Here is a 16,700-nt window from a genome sequence, read left to right on the forward strand (position 1 = left end):
TGCGGATCTGCAGGGACGAGAGAAGTGTGCCCCTGCGGTGAGACGGACCTTGTCTGGGAGACTGGAACAGGCAATGAAAGTCCTTGAAGACTTGGTGTAGACGAGGAAAGTCCTTGAAGACTTGGAACAAGCGTGAAAAGTCCTTGAAGACTTGGAGCAGACGAGGAAAGTCCTTGAAGACTTGGAGCAGACATGGAAAGTCTTTGAAGACTTGGAAAAGCGAGGAAAGTCCTTGAAGACTTGGAGTAGACAAGGGAAGATCTTGAAGACTTGGAACAAGCATGGAAAGTCCTTGAAGACTTGGGGTAGACGAGGAAAGTCCTTGAAGACTTGGGGTAGACATAGACACAGAGGGGAGTAAGCAGGACCCTCAGGCGCCCTAAACAGCCCGAAGGCTGGTCGCGGACCACTCTGTCCCCAGTGCGCCCTACACAGCCGGATGGCTGGTCGCGGACCACGTGGGTAGTGGGACATGCTCAGGAAGTCGCATAGCACAGGAGTGAAACAGCCCCTCAGATCCTCTGGAGTCGAGACTGGATTCAGAAGCAGATAAAACATGGAACTTGGAACTCAGATTAAAAACAAGGAATCTCCGGAGGCATGGGTTGTTCAGGACCTGGAGCATCAGGACCAGGACAGGACATCAGGCATCAAGACTGGAATGGAACATGGAGACATCAGGGCTGGAACAGATCATGGAGACATCAGGACTGGAATGGATCATGGACCAGGCAGGCGGTGACAAGAAGTCCACCAGAGACCAGCTCAGGAAGAACTAGCTCCAGCAAGGAACTTGCTCCATAAACTTGCTCCTTGCCAAGGCACTGGTGGAATGGCTGAAGAGCCCTTATATAGGGCTGAAGAAGGCAACTCCCTGGGAGGAGTTCAGGAGGACCACACCTGTGTTGGCCCTTTAAACCACCCCAGGAGGAAGCTGGGCAGGACCCTGGACAGTGGCCATGCTGCCGCTGCGACACTGAGCCGGAGCAGGAGGAAGCTGGGCCTCAGGGCAGGCCCTGAAGTGGAAGGCAGCCTCCGAGCCACGCATGGAGAATTGAGGGTGGCTCTAGCCATGAAGAGGAGTGGCTCCAAAATGCAGGCAAGGCCGGGGCTTCTATGGTCTCCGGACCGCGGAACAGCGGTGGCTCCAGGGTGCAGGCAAGGCTGGGGCTTCTGCAGCCTCTGGGCTGCGGAACGGTGGTGGCTCCATGCCACAGGAAAGGCCCCTGCTTACCTTCATGGCCTCTGGGCCATGAAGGTAAGCGCCTCCCATGGCTCCAGCCACGGGAGGAGCACAACAAACTCCACCCTAGAACACCCTTGGAATATTTCCAAGTAGAAATGTGCATTCATTTGAAACAAATGGGTAAAATGCAATAAATGAGACGATTTTCATTTCATTTGTGGACCCCAAAAATGAATGGAGAGTGCCCATGAACATAAACAAAATTGTTTCATTCATTTATGTTTCCCATTCAAATCTATGGCACATTCAAGTCTATGGTTGTGCTAAATACAAAGCAGGTGCAGGCAGGAACTAACTGGTAACAACAGCAAACAACTCTTGCTTTTGTGACATAATAGACTCACTGGAGCTGAGGCAGGAGAGGTTGGCAAGAACACCGGATGGAGGACAAATCATGGTAAAGCATCTTTTCAAGTAGCCTGTAGCTGCCTTTTGGATCAAGTGACACTAATGTCCTCCCACTGAAAGTCTGAGCATATGCAAAGAAACTCCATTTGCTCTTTTGGATTTTGCAGAGAAGGATCTTTTTTCAGAAGCTGTCTCAGAATGAAAGGAAAGCTTAAGTGGTCTCACTTCTTGTGACAAGTATAGAGGCAGTGGTACTGCTTTCTGTGTTTATTGGCAACAGGGGAGGAATGGAGTGAAGACTGAAGTACTGATAGTGATTTTTGTGTCTCTGATGTAGCACAGTGTAGTGCAGTACAATGCTGTGCAGTGAGTTCTGCAGACAGATTGAAGTGAAGAGAAGCACAGCCTTGTCAGCCTTCTTGGTTATGTTTCTTATAGTTTTTTTCTGTGTGCAAATTGAAATATTCAACAATGCAAACACATACAATGTATGTGTTCGTGTGTGTGTGTGTGTGTGTGTGTGTGTGTGAGAGAGAGAGAGAGAGACATTTCTGCACACACAGTGAAGGAAAATCCTAGAAAGACAAATACTGAGTTTATGCCACCACTAGCAAGCTGTTTCTAACTCTGCTTGGCAAGTGACTTTGTGCTTGCTAAGCACTGATGTAAACTCAGTTTGTGAACTAGATTGATGTGTGACAGACATACTTATTTAGTACTAGTGTGGTACTGTGACTGCGGGTACAATACCAATAAATTCTATTGCGATATCAAAACCCCAAGTAGGCATTTCAAATTCCATCATGCCATTGTGAGGAAAGGGCAGAGAAGGGGATGGCATGGGCATCCGCTGCGTTGTAGAAATGGCGCCGACGCTACCTTTGCCTTGTCATATGACAGGTCAAAGGTAGCGCCGGCGCCATTTTGTTTTTTGTCCCCCGACGTCAGGAGCGTAGGAGATCGCTCCCGGACCCCCGCTGGACCCCCAGGGACTTTTAGGCAGCTTGGGGGGGCCTCCTGACCCCCACAAGACTTGCCAAAAGTCCAGCGGGGGTCCGGGAACGACTTCCTGCACGCGAATCGTTTTTCCGTACAGAAAATGGCGCCGGCTATACGGCGTATGGCCGGCGCCATTTTCCGTACGAAAAAACGATTCGTGGTAGGAGATCGCTCCCGGACCCCCGCTGGACCCCCAGGGACTTTTGGCCAGCTTGGGGGGGCCTCCTGACCCCCACAAGACTTGCCAAAAGTCCAGCGGGGGTCCGGAACGACCTCCTGCAGTCGAATTGTGTTGCCGTACGGCCGGCGCCATTTTCCGCAAAATGGCGCCGGCCGTACGGCAACACGATTCGACTGCAGGAGGTTGTTCCGGGCCCCCACTGGACTTTTGGCAAGTCTTGTGGGGGTCAGGAGGCCCCCCCAAGCTGGCCAAAAGTCCCTGGGGGTCCAGCGGGGGTCCGGGAGCGATCTCCTACTCTCCTGACGTCGGGGGACAAAAAACAAAATGGCGCCGGCGCTACCTTTGACCTGTCATATGACAAGGCAAAGGTAGCGCCGGCGCCATTTCTACAACGCAGCGGAGGTCCGAGAGTAAAGATCACACCGGGTCCCTTCCTCTGGACCCCAGGTAATTTAAGGCATTTTGGGGGGGTTCGGGAGGGTGGGGGATTTATTTTAAAGGGTCGGGGTGGGTTTTAGGGTTGTTTTAGTGTGCCGGTTTTCCCGCCCTCCCCCTTCCCCTCCCCCCCACTGGACACCAGGTAATTTAAGGCATTTTGGGGGGGTTCGGGAGGGTGGGGGATTTATTTTAAAGGGTCGGGGTGGGTTTTAGGGATGTTTTAGTGTGCCGGTTTTCGATTTACACGATTTACACGATTTACACGATATTTAAAAAACCCAAACTGCGACGATCCGATTCCCTCCCCCTCCCAGCCGAAATCGATCGTTAAGACGATCGATCACACGATTCACATCTCTAGTGAGCAACAAGAAAAAAGGGAGCCCCACCCCTAAATTTAAGAGAAACTATTCAGCTGCAGAAAGCATGGAAAGGAAGCCAGCTGAAGCCACACAAAATTGAAATTGGAAGAGCATGTGCCACCACCTGTTCCTTTCCATCTTGTTTTGGAGCAGGAGCAAAAGGCAGGAGAGCCAACCAAGGCTGGCATTAGCAGGGCAGGGGCAATAACAGGGGCAGCAGAAATGTAATACCCAAAGGTAATGGAGGCAATATTTTAAACAGCTGATACTGAGAGAGAATCTTGTCTGGGATTCCCTGAATCAGAAGATACTGAAGAGCTAGTAGATGAAGAAAATGTACTTTATTTATATTTAGTTTTCAGACACTTCAGTTTGGGAGCTCTAGTCAGTAGCATCTTAGCCTCCACTGAGATGATAGATGATACTGATGGTGTTGAAAGCAATTCCCAGGAACAAATGACAGTGCATGTAGAGAAATGTGAGAAAAGCCTCTGGCCTTTTTCCTCAGGGCTCAACCTCAACCTCAATTTCATTGCTACTGCATAAGCCCCCAAGGATGCAGAGAAGAGATCACACAAGACATCCCTGGTCTGGAATTACTTTGAAGTGAGGAAGGACCCACATTTAGCTCGGTATATTTACTGCAGTTAGGCGATCAGTCAAAGGAAGGTACTGGGGCATCTGACAAATGCTGGTATACAGCATCAACAGCAAAAGCAGCACCCACTATCATTGACATCCGGGGAGGCTGGAACCTCTGACCTCCTCTGCCACTCAAAGCAAAAGCCATAGGAAAGGGGTGAAAAGCGGAAGACTTTTCCTCAAGCTGATCCAACATCCCTTTCCACTAGTCAGGTGGCAGGTTAGCAGCCCCCTGACATGTGTCTGCAATGGCAATCCACCACAGAGGAAACGGTCTATATCATTCTCCTGGGGCAAGTGGCAGACAGCATCAAAAGTAGTAATGAACTGAATCAGGATAATGATTGCCCTGGATGACCAGCCCCTTCAGATAGTGGAGAATCTGGCTTTAAGCATCTGTTGCACCTATTAGCCCCAGTTTCCATTTCCAGAATCTTATTCGTTCTAAAACCACAGGAAATCTTCGTTTCCGGCCAGACCGCTTTTTTTTTCGGCTGTACCAAGCTGAAAACAAAAAAAACCCACCCCGACCCTTTAAATCTCATTATTTAGAATCCCCCACCCTCCCAACCCCCCAAAAACTTTTCTAAAGTACCTGGTGGTCCAGCGGGGGTCCCGGGAGCGATCTCCCGCTCTCGGGCCGTCAGCTGCCAGTAAACAAAATGGCGCCAATGGCCCTTTGCCCTTACCATGTGACAGGGGCTATCAGTACCATTGGCCAGCCCCTGTCACATGGTAGGAGCAATGGACGGCCGGCACCATTTTGATTAGTGGCAGCCGACGGCCCGAGTGCAGGAGATCGCTCCCGGGACCCCTGCTGGACCACCAGGTACTTTAGAAACGTTTTGGGGGGTCAGGAGGGTGGGGGATTCTAAATAATGAGATTTAAGGGGTCGGGGTGGGTTTGGGGATTGTTTTTGTGTGCCCTTTCTTCCCGACCCCCCCTCCCCAAAAACAATAAGAGAACCTTTTCGTGGGGGTTTCCTATCGCTTTCGGGGACCCCACGATTCCTGACGGATGAGAAAATATCATATGATATTTTCATCCGTCAGAAAAACGATTCACATCCCTAACCAATATCATAGTCGCATGCAGGTGCAGCTGCCTTAGGCAGAGGGGAGGAGTGTGCATTTCACTGGTAACATCTGGACCTGTGCAAATGATACATGTTTACTGCTCCCTGATGGCACATTGGTGGGAGCTTGCTGAGGCAGGTACAAGCAGCAGGTATGGTGGGGACTAAACACAGGGGTTCAGGTAGTCTGTGCTGCACACCTAGGTGACAGAGATTGGGGGTGAGGCTGCACAAACTTTATCCTCTCTCTCACATACATGCCTTCCATCTCTTTCTCACACATGCACTCATACACACACTCACACAGACTCTCGTAAACACCCCCTTTCTTTCTCTCTCACACACACAGGCACACACCATCTCTATCTCTCACACACACATGCTCTCTCCATCCCTCACACACAGGCTCTTTCTCTTTCCCACCCACCTACACAGGATCTCTCACACCCCCTTTTCTCTTTCTTTCACATGCACACACACAGAAATGCTCTCTCTCACAATAAGAGAGGCTCTCACACATACACACACTCAAAAGTTCTCACTCTCAGGCTCCCATACACACTCACAGGCTCTCATACAGACACACACACACAAGCTCTTAGAACTTGGATCTCTTCTTCAACCAACAGCGAGATGGGGGTCCGCTGGTGGCCATTGGTCCTCCCATTTTGTCTGCTATGGGATGAGCTCTACAGTGGTGTGCTGAGCCTCTTAATCTTCAACTGTCAGTGAGATGGGGTCCGCTGGTGCTGTTGCGAGATAGGTAGCCTGCCAGGTCATGGGATGGGTGGCAACAGGAGTAGCATTAACTGAATGTCATCTCCTGCTGCTGCGGGGCCAATCTCACAGTAAGAGCTCGAGACTGTTCCTGCACCTGCAGGAGATGACCTTCAGTTAAACAAATCTCCTGCTTCCAGCTTTGGGGGAGAAGGGAGTTAGAGAGTTGTATCGCCACTGATCAGATAGGGCAGGGGTTTGGTTTATCCCTGCCCAATCTGATGTATAAAATTGGGATGGCACTTACCAACTTGTATCAACACTTGAAAGCCCTGACTGCACACCACTGAGGGTAACTGAGACACTGACTCTCCCACCCAATCCCTCTCTCATCCACCCTCCCTCTTCTCACCTTCTCCCTCCCCATCTTTCTCAGTGCGATACTTCCTCTTTCATCTCTGGTCTTTCTCCTTCCATCCCCCTTCTCTCTTACTACCAACTTCCTCTTTTGCATTTCTCTCTTCCCCCTCCCCGTATCTTCCTACCACGCTCCTCTCCCTCCTATTGCTGTTCTTCCAATCTCTCCTCTTCCTTCCCTCATTCTACCAACCCCACCTCCGACTTTTTCACATCTTTATTCTTTTTCCATCCTATCTTCTTCCACCCATGTCACTTCTTCCCTTCGTAGTCTACTCCTGCCCTCGTTTCCTACCTCCATTTTGTATTCTCTCCCCACTTAGCCACCTCAAACTTCAGCTCCCATGTGAGGCGATTGGCCCGACAGGCACTAGTAACTGCCCTCTGTGCTGCCGACTTCTCTGTTTTCTCGGCAGGAAAAACAGCATGCAACTCTATAGCATGGGCCCGCGGGACTCAGAGTATGCACAGTACTGTCTGTCCCTCTGCCCCCGCCCTTTCCTCCTCACACATTCCTGCTTTAAAACAGGAAACGCATGGGTAGAAGAAGAAGCAGGGCCAGATAGACAGACAGTTCTGCGCATGCTCCGAGTCCCTGCGGTCCATGCTATAGAGTTGCACGCTGGCTCTCCTGCTGAGATAACTGAGATGTCGGCAGCACATAAGGCAGTGACTAGTGCCTGTCAGGTCCATCACCTCACACGGGAGTTGGGAGTTTGAGGTGACAAGCCATGTCTTGGCAGGGGGAGAGTATTTTGCACCGTGACATTGGAGAGAAAATCTGTGTTTTGTTTTATTTTTTTACTGTTCCTGGTCCACGGCACACTTCTTTTTTTGAGTTGGTGGTGCATGTACACCACTGTGCATTATGGATGCTACACCCATGATGTCACACTATTTTGGCATGAAATCAACTCCCCCCCCCCCCCCCCCCCGTCACACTTTGTCACAAATCTCCAAACCCCCTCATCACAAAAGTGGTACCCCCCCCTCTCCCATCGAAGCATGATGTCATTGGCCCCCAAGGAAAGTGGAAGGATGCACAGTATTTCCACAGAAATGGTGAAAAAGAGACCTCAGGAGCTACTATCTTGGCATATCAATGAGTATGACTAGTGATAAAAAGCCTTAGAAAAAGAATTGCTAGCTTAAACAGCAGGCTGCAGTGTTATAAACATTAGATGTTTGATTCAAATTTTGTCAGTTTTACTTAAAACAATACATACAAAGATTCCGAAATGTGAAGAAACCTTTCAGTTGTAAAACAACATGGCCTTTAGTTGAGAATATCGTTTGTAAATATGTAAGATAATCATTTGCCCTCTTGCTCGGAAAACTTGTGTCATTCTCTAGCTATTCCATCAATCAAATGCCATCTTATCCCATTAGGTCCAGTGTCCTAGTTAGAGGACAGCCTCTTAAAAAAAGTTGGGGCATAATGGGTTAAGTAGAACCTCATGAAATGCGAGTTGTGTGGAAGTCTGTGAAGGCTGTGCTATATAAGCCTAATTTTCATCCTTCCAATCTCTTTCTTTCTCCCTCTCTAGGGATTCTTTAGGAGGAGTCAGCAGAATAATGCCTCCTACTCCTGCCCACGGCAGAGAAACTGTTTAATTGACAGAACTAACAGAAACCGTTGCCAGCACTGCCGACTGCAGAAGTGTCTTGCCCTAGGAATGTCTAGAGATGGTAAGGTCTGAAACTCCCACCTTCATCATTAAATCCACTGAAATCTGCCCCTTTTTTTTGCTTCCTTTTAAAGCCTATAAACACTTTCTAGACAGGAAAAGGAGTACTGTACTAGCATGTAGTCTATAAAATGTGGAAGTACATTAACTCAGAAACTTTTAGGGCATGGATATTTCTCAAATATTTTTAACATGAAAAAATTATAATGGTTTAAACCAAAATATATTTTATGTATTTAAAGGTGAATTTCAATATCCCAACGGATTCATCAGTTAGGGGACGTGCAAATACGAAAGGCTGGCGTGCACCCAGCGGATTTTAAAAGCTGCCCAGACATGCGCATACTTGCCACTGCACACACAAATCAAAAAGTGTAAAAAAAAGGGGACGTGGCATGGGCATTCTGGGATTGTAACTTAAAATGTGTTCATAAATATGTACACACACTGGCACATCCCGGGGTCCCCTGCCGTGTAACTTTACTTCTGATATGGATGATGTGTAAGATGTAAAACAAAAAAAAATCTAGGCAGATCAGCCTAGGGTTTTAAATGTCGGGCTTAAGTGGGGGGAAGGGGGGCTATTAAACTAGAAGGGCTTGGAAGTCCTATCCTTTAAGTGGGCGAACTGGGAACAAACTGGGAAAACGAGCAATGGTGTTGGTGTGCATGCCTTTTGAGATCTCCTCCTTACGCGGTAGAAGCAGCATTTGAATGCACAGGCACGCGTCCACTTAAAATTGCATGCACATATACACACGGTCAAGCTATTTTATAACATGCATGCATGCACGCGCGTACGTTATAAAATAGCAGCGACCCTGCTCAAGGGCCAATGAATGTGCTCACATTTGCGCCTGCGCACCGCTATGAAAGTTACTGCCTTAGATTTTAGCTCACACCTTTTTACTGGTAGCTCAAGGCGAGTTACAATTAGGTAATGTAGATATTTTCCACTCCCGAGAGAGCTTACAATGAAAGTTTGTATCTCTTATTTCTTAATGAATTATATTCATGCTTCTATTAATCTTATTCTTGACTGATCTTCTTATCCAAACTATTTCTATTTACTGTCTCACAAACTTAAACAACACTCCAAACATATATTTTTTTAAAGGATTAGCCCCCTAACTATGATTTAAGTTAGGCTGCTAGATACAACTGGCTGAAAATGTTCACATACATATCTATGTTCACTTATCTCCCTATTTTTGTGAGCAGGCTATATTTAGCTGCTTTAGAAATAGATACACTGGGAGACATGTTCAGGCCAAACTTTAGTCAACTATCTCAAAATTGTAGCATTGGTCGACTAAGTTGAGCCAGCTATATCTGAACAAGTATAACTTTAGCTGGCTACATTGCACCTAGATGTTGTTATTACGTGTGTTTTAGTGGATCCTTGGGTGCTGTGGGGATGACCACGCCCACAGGGAGGAGCTCCGTGAGGAGCCACGGAACTGGGCTAGACTCTATACACAAAACACCGGACTTGAACTCGTTTATTATACAGCTTGAAGATAGCCACCAGGTGGCAGTGGTAGTTGTAGTCTCAGGGACCTCGGCAGAGGGAGCCCTTCTCTCCTAGGTGACGTCAGGAGGTTCCGCAGCAAGAAGTTACTGTGGATGAGACAGATGAGATATTAGAGTACTAACTCGGTGTTAGCTGTTATGGATGCGATTCCACCAGATAGTTGTCGTAGGTACAGGCACTGAGGCAGGGAGAGCAGGCCCTCGAGGAAGCGAGTACCTGTTCCCTGAATGGCACCTGAAAATAGAACAGAGGGCCCCCGAGGAGCGGGTACCCAAGTTAGTAGCAAACCCCGAAGGGCAGAAGGCCTGCAGGCAGCAGGGAAGCGGCAGAGTGGCGCAGACAGGAACAGTTCGTGTCCATACGAGTTTATTCGTGCCTATGCCAACTCAGTGAGCTAGCAATCTTGAGAAGTAGATATACCCGTATTGGCGTGACGTCAGATGAGGGAACGCCCTCGAGTTTCACACCACTGGGCGTACTTAGACGTGGGTTGCGCGCGCGAGCGCACCCTAGCAGGTACCTGAGAGGAGCAATGGCATACGGCTGCACCATAGCCATTCCGGGGATGCCAGAGAGGTCGGCTTGACGACACTGTGGTAGCCATCTTGCCCAGGTAAGCGGGAGGAGCCGAGATAGGGGTGCAACAAGCGGGGCGAAGCCGTCGAAGACCGACGGACGCAACACCAGATAAATTTAGGTGAATTTTCAAAAGCAGTCTTGCTAGCTAGGTTGTGGTCAAAAATTCACTAAAATCTAGGCAGCTGCAATGCAGCTAACTCACTACTGTACTCCTCTCTGGACACAATGAAGGAGTTTTTTTAAAGTAGTTTTTATTGAGAGAACAACCAACAAAACAATCAAAAACATATGAAACAAAAGTCTCTCAACATTTCGGTTTTCATTTTTCACCCTCAAACCCAGAGCCCCTGAACCCCTATCCCCACCCCCCCTAACAGAGAGCATGGAATGACTAAAAACTGGATGAAGGAGTTTAATCAATCCTGAGAGTGCTCAAGCACTCACAGAGATGGCACCTTTATCACGGAGCAGCTTGCTGAAAACTCATCCCAAATTATTCTGGTCACATTGATATACCGTATTTTTTGCTCCATAAGACGCACCTGACCATAAGACGCACCTAGGATTCAGAGGGGGGAAATTTAAAAAAAAAAAAAAAAATTGTGCTAAACCGGCTCTGCGTCTGGGCGTCTTATGGAGCAAATTAGGGGAGTGCATAGCTTTTTTTTTTCTCCCCATTTTGTTTTCGGGTCTGGGGAGGGCCATTTCGGTCCACTCCCCAGATCAGAAAACTTTTCTTTCTCTGGGAACCCCTCCCCCCCAAAAAAAACCCCCACCATCCCAACCCTTTAAATTAATTAACAACCCCCACCCTCCTGACCCACCTCCAAGACCTGACGACTTAATTTACTACAACCCCCCACCCTCCTGACCCCCCCAAGACCTGCCAAACGTCCCTGGTGGTCCAGCGGGGGTCCGGGAGTGATCTCCTCGGCTTCGGCCGTCGGCTGCCAGTAAACAAAATGGCGCCGACGGCCCTTTGCCCTCTCCATGTCACTGAGACCGACCAATAGCAGCGGTCGGTCCCAGTGACATAGTGAGGGCAAAGGGCCGTCGGCGCCATTTTGATTACTGGAAGCCGACGGCCCTTTGCCCTTACTATGTCACAGGGACAACCGCTGCCATTGGTCGGTCCCAGTGACATGGTGAGGGCAAAGGGCCGTCGGTGCCATTTTGATTACTGGCAGCCGACGGCCCAAGCCCAGGAGATCGCTCCCGGACCGCTACTGGACCCCCGCTGGACCACCAGGGACGTTTGGCAGGTGTTGGGGGGGTCAGGAGGGTTGGGGGGGGTGTTTGTTAGATTTTTAGTTTTTTTTTATATTCGCTCCATAAGACGCACATACATTTCCCCCCCACTTTTGGGGGAAAAAAAGTGCGTCTTATGGAGCGAAATATACGGTAGTTTTCAAAGGATTTAGGTTCCTAACTTTCGGGCCGATACAGTAAAGTCTGTGGCAGAGCGGGTGAATACCTGCTCTCCCAGCGCACGCACCGGCCACTTGCCGGTGCGCGCGATTCAGTATTTAAATTAGGTCCGGCGGTAGATCCAGGTAAAAGGAGGCGCTAGGGACACTAGCGCGTCCCTAGCGCCTCCTTTTTGACAGGAGCGGCGGCTGTCAGCGGGTTTGACAGCCGATGCTCAATTTTTCCGGCGTCGGTTCTCGAGCCCGCTGACAGCCACGGGCTCGGAAACCGGACGCCAGCAAAATTGAGCGTCCGGTTTTCGGCCCGACAGCCGCGGGCCGAATTCAAATTTTTTTTTTTTTTTTTTACTTTTTTTACTCTTCGGGACCTCCAACTTAATATCGCTATGATATTGTCGGAGGGTGCACAGAAAAGCAGTAAAAACTTTCCCGGTGCCGGAAGAAATTAGCACCGACCCAAAGGTCGGCGCTAATTTCTGAAAGTAAAATGTGCAGCTTGGCTGCACATTTTACTTTCTGTATCCCGTGCGCATACCTAATAGGGCCATCAACATGCATGTTGAGGGCGCTATTAGGTGCTGCGGGTTGGACGCACGTTTTCCTCCCCTTACTGAATAAGGGGTAAGAGAAAACGCGTGTCCTGTTTGGGAGTTAGAGTTCTAAATTGGTCCTTATGAAACTTTACTATAGCTGAGTTACACTAGACCTTAAATTTAAGAGCCTAAAATATGGATGACAACAGAAGCAAAGTTAGGGCTAGAAAAATAGGAGCTTAGCATTGATTTTCAGCATTAGACACTTAACTTAGAGGTCTAAATCTAGACTAATGAATAAGAGGCCTAAATTTAAGAACCTAAGTTTTGGGATTTAGATTAATTTTTATCCCAAACTTTAGGATCCTAAGGTTGACTGAAAATAGGAGCCTAATTTAGGGCCTAATTTAGGTCTAGAATTACTAAGCTGTGATAAAGCTATAATGTTAAATAGCATTTATCACATGATATAGCCTCATAGCATGATATTCATGATATTGTGCATTTTTAAACATACAGGGGCAGATTTTTAAAGGAGCACGTGCAGGGTACATTTGTGTGTGCTACCTGGCGCGCCCAAATGTACACCCGATTTTATAACATGTGCGCGCTGCCATGCGCATGTTATAAAATCCAGGGTCAGCGCACACAAAGGGGTTCACACTTGTGCACCTTGCGCGTACCAAGCCCTAGGGGAGGCCCGATGGCTTTCCCCGTTCCCTCCGAGGCCGCTCCGAAATCTGTGTTGAGAAGTAGATATACCCGGATTGGCTGCTCCCAAAATCAGAGCAGCCTCGGAGAGAACTTTCCTTTCACTCCCTTCCACCTTCCCCTCCCTTCCCCTATCTAACCCACCCCCCAGTCCTACCTAAACCCCCCCCCTACCTTTGTTCTCTAAGTTATGCCTGCCCAAGGCAGGCGTAACTTGTGCGCGCCGACTGGCTGCCAGAGTGCCATCCCTCGGCATGGCCGCTATACCGGAGGACTCGGGACCGCCCCCGGACCGCCGCCACGGCCATGCCCCTTCCCGCCCTTTTTTCAAAGCCCCGGGACACAGGTGCGTCCCAGGGCTTGCTCGTGCCGCCGAGCAGGCGTAACTTAGAGAACAAACTTAGAGACTCGGCACGCACAGAGGGGGGTTTTAAAGGGTTACGCGCGTATATTACGCGCGTAACCCTTTGAAAATCTACCCCACATTGTATTGCCTATTATAATTAGCTGGTTTGCATGCATAAAATTGCCTAATGCATTTTTAAGCAGCTAATTAATATGCAATACAATGTAAATAAAATAGCACAGCTGACTTAGAATAAAATCATCCATGTCATGTGATTGTATTTCAAGGAGATATAGTCATTGTTTCGAGGGGATAGCCGGATGCTAATGCACATCCCAATGTCTCTGGGAAGCTTCTTAAAGGGCCTCATGGCCCAAAAATAACTACATCTCCTGAAAGACCAATTCCAGCCCCACCTATCAAGGTGGTGCTGAGTCAAACAATAAAAAATAAAATAAACTTTTTCAATTGCATGGTTACACTCTGACTCCTTCCCTAACCCCTCCCCTTTGTTGAATATCCCCTGCTCCAACCAAAGACACCCTCTGGTACCCTCCCCCCAACCCTGTCGTCCAAGAAAATTAGGTCCTGGTGGTTTAGTCTAGACCCTTACCCTCGCTTTCCCGTCTTACCTCAAAAACAGACCCTGGTGGTCTAAGGTGGCCCCTGGACTCCTACCCCCCCCCCCCTTATCTAAAAGAAGACTCATTAGTGGTATAGGGTGGTCCAGAGCGCCTCCTAGTACTGGGTTGGTCAACTCCATATTCCAGTATGGCACCAACCAGCCTTTACTCTTATCACGTGATGGGGTAAAGGCCAGTCAGCAGGCCACCATTGCAAAAGTTTGCAGCCTCTACCATTTTCTTTTTTATTGCAGTGTTTTTCTGCAATAAAAAAAATATAACACATCGATATTGCTGTTATCTTGCTGGGGAGGGGCAAAATATTGCAGGACCCCCCTCCCCCTCGATACTTCACCTCTCCCATGATAAAATATTGCTGCTTGACAGATCTCCCTGTTAGTTGCCTATGTTTAAGATCTCAGCATTTTTTTTAATATTAGCCTCACCGAGAAACTGATTCTTAATCCAAATTCAGCACTGGACTCCAGAGCTATGCTATTTCATTTCTTACCTTGGCAGGGGGAGGCAGAAATGAATAGCTGAGCTCATAGCTGAAACCTTGGTTTAAAAAATTAAAGTATGAGATGCCACCCAAGTCTTTTATTCAGTGAAATTTGAAAATGTACAAAAAATTAGGAGTACATCCCCCTCAGAAAGAGCATATCTCCTCGCAGCATAAGAAAAATATACCATGGAGGAATAACTCAATTTACGAAGTTGTGGCTCAGGAGTTTTGAGGAGTAGGAGGTGTGAAACTCTTTACACTTCATTCATTCTTTGTCTGAATCAGGCTTGTAAAGGCATTGTATTCTTTTTTTTTTTTTTTTTTCTTTTTTTTAACTTTTTATTTAATATGAAGCCAGTTAACATGCAAAGCCACTAAAATTCTACAGCTCAATGATCTATGATAAAATCAAGTACAATGCCACAACATTCACAGCATTCTTCCCCCTTTTCAACCAGAATTATAAAATCTCCAGTATAGATCCCAGATGTCATCATACAAGACAACATTATCTCTTAACATACAAGTTAACTTCTCAATTAAGGCTACAGAGTGAACCTGAGCTTGCCACTTTTCTGCTGTAGGCACTGACTTCCATTTCCAGGCAATTGAAAAGCAGGCAGCATGTAACAACTGATGTGCCAACATTCTTTGAAACTTGCCCACAAATGGGCCCTTCACAATCCAAGAAGAAATAGCCCCAAGATTAAAGACAAAGAACAATGCACAAGTTGCCCAATGAGCCGACCCATCCTCATCCAGAAAGCAAAAATATAAGGAACCCCCCCCCCCACCACCAAACATGTAAATAAGTACCCCTCTATCCACAGCTCCGCCAACAGAGCGGGGACGCCAAGGCCAAAAACATAGAGAAGAGCAGAGGGTATCTGTGACTGCGCATAAATAGCCTCACCATCAATTCTGCCCTTCTTGCTCTTCACCAAATTCTCCTCCAGGCCTTTATGTCCAACTGTTACCCCAGATCCTCAGTTCATTGCCTCTCGATCTTCAAAGTGGCTTCCATAGATAGATATGTCTAAGTAATCGCCTGATACAACACTATGCACAGCACACTCTCCCTTTGGAAGATTCTTCATAAAGGCAAGTTCAGCTGGAATAGGATGTGTCCAGTGCCAACCCTCACTTTCCCTTCTGGCCAACACTCCTTTCATAATGTCAAAATATCCCAGAGTTTGATCTGAGATCTCAAAATCATCCTGTAATTCTGTGAATGATTTGAAGCTACCTTTTATATAAAGGTGACCCAAACAATAGAGATCTGCCTTCCACCACTGTATCACTTCCTGAATAAAAGAATGAATTGTCAACTCCAGATTTTGCCAGAGAGGGGAGAAAGCCAGTGGACCCCGACCCCCCCCCCCCCCCCCATACCCAACCCTTTGTCATCGCTTTCCATGTCTTCACTGTACAGGCAATAAGAGGGCAGTTGTGACTATCGACATAAGGTCAACCCTCTCAGCCAGATTCCTCTTAATGGCCAGCCACTGACAAGTTCTATCCCTGTACAGCCATGTAAATATCCCAGTTAACCATGCTGCCCAAAAATATGCCTTTAGGTTCGAAAACGCCATACCTCGCCAATACTTGGGCCTACACAAAGTACATAATTTATCCCTTGCAGGTTTACCATACCAAATAAAGAGGGTCATTTATCAAAATACACTAAGGCGTTTTCGCATGTGTTAAGGGCTTATCAGAGTGAGTAAACTCACCCAAAGATGAGATTTGTGCAATGTTCTCTCAACCTAGCTTGATTTTGTAGAGAGTCCATCAAGCTAGGTTGAGAGAACATTGCACAAACCTCATCTGTGGTGAGTTTCCTCACTCTGAAGGTCATCAGATCTTCACAAGAGACCACTGTTCTGTTCGTACGTCTCACTTTGAATGTCCAAGTAGCCCCTAACCCCCTACACTAATACCTAAACCTCACCTCGAGTTACTAGCTGGGCCTCCCATAGGGATATAAATACCTATCTAATGGAGAAGACACAATGACTAGGTTCTCTCTCTCTCTCTCTCTCTCTCACTCATATCTGAGCTCCCTGGGACCATTAAAAATGGCCCCCCAGTGGTTGTATGCAGGAAATACAACAGGTCTGGCACATATCACAAAGTGTCTTAGCTCTTCACATAGGTATTAGCACAAATTGCAATAAACTGTCTATTAGCATAAAACACACCCCTTTTGCTATCGCATGCGATACTTATCGAATTTTGATAAATCCAGGCCAAAATCTAATAGCATACTATTAACTGAAGCAAAAAAGCTATTCGGTAGAAAGCAAGGAACCTGTTGAAACAAATAAA

General features: G+C 47.6%; 1 protein-coding gene across 1 annotated transcript in view; it reads left to right on the forward strand.

Annotated features, from left to right (window-relative positions):
• Positions 1 to 16,700, forward strand: part of RORB (RAR related orphan receptor B) — a 373,081-nt gene that overhangs the window by 261,990 nt on the left and 94,391 nt on the right. Inside the window, 1 exon segment of the mRNA XM_029615959.1 lies at positions 7,974 to 8,115. Coding sequence (XP_029471819.1) covers positions 7,974 to 8,115 — 142 coding nt within the window.

The sequence above is a fragment of the Rhinatrema bivittatum genome, chromosome 1 (assembly GCF_901001135.1).
Source record: "Rhinatrema bivittatum chromosome 1, aRhiBiv1.1, whole genome shotgun sequence".
NCBI classification, from domain to species: Eukaryota; Metazoa; Chordata; class Amphibia; order Gymnophiona; family Rhinatrematidae; genus Rhinatrema; species Rhinatrema bivittatum.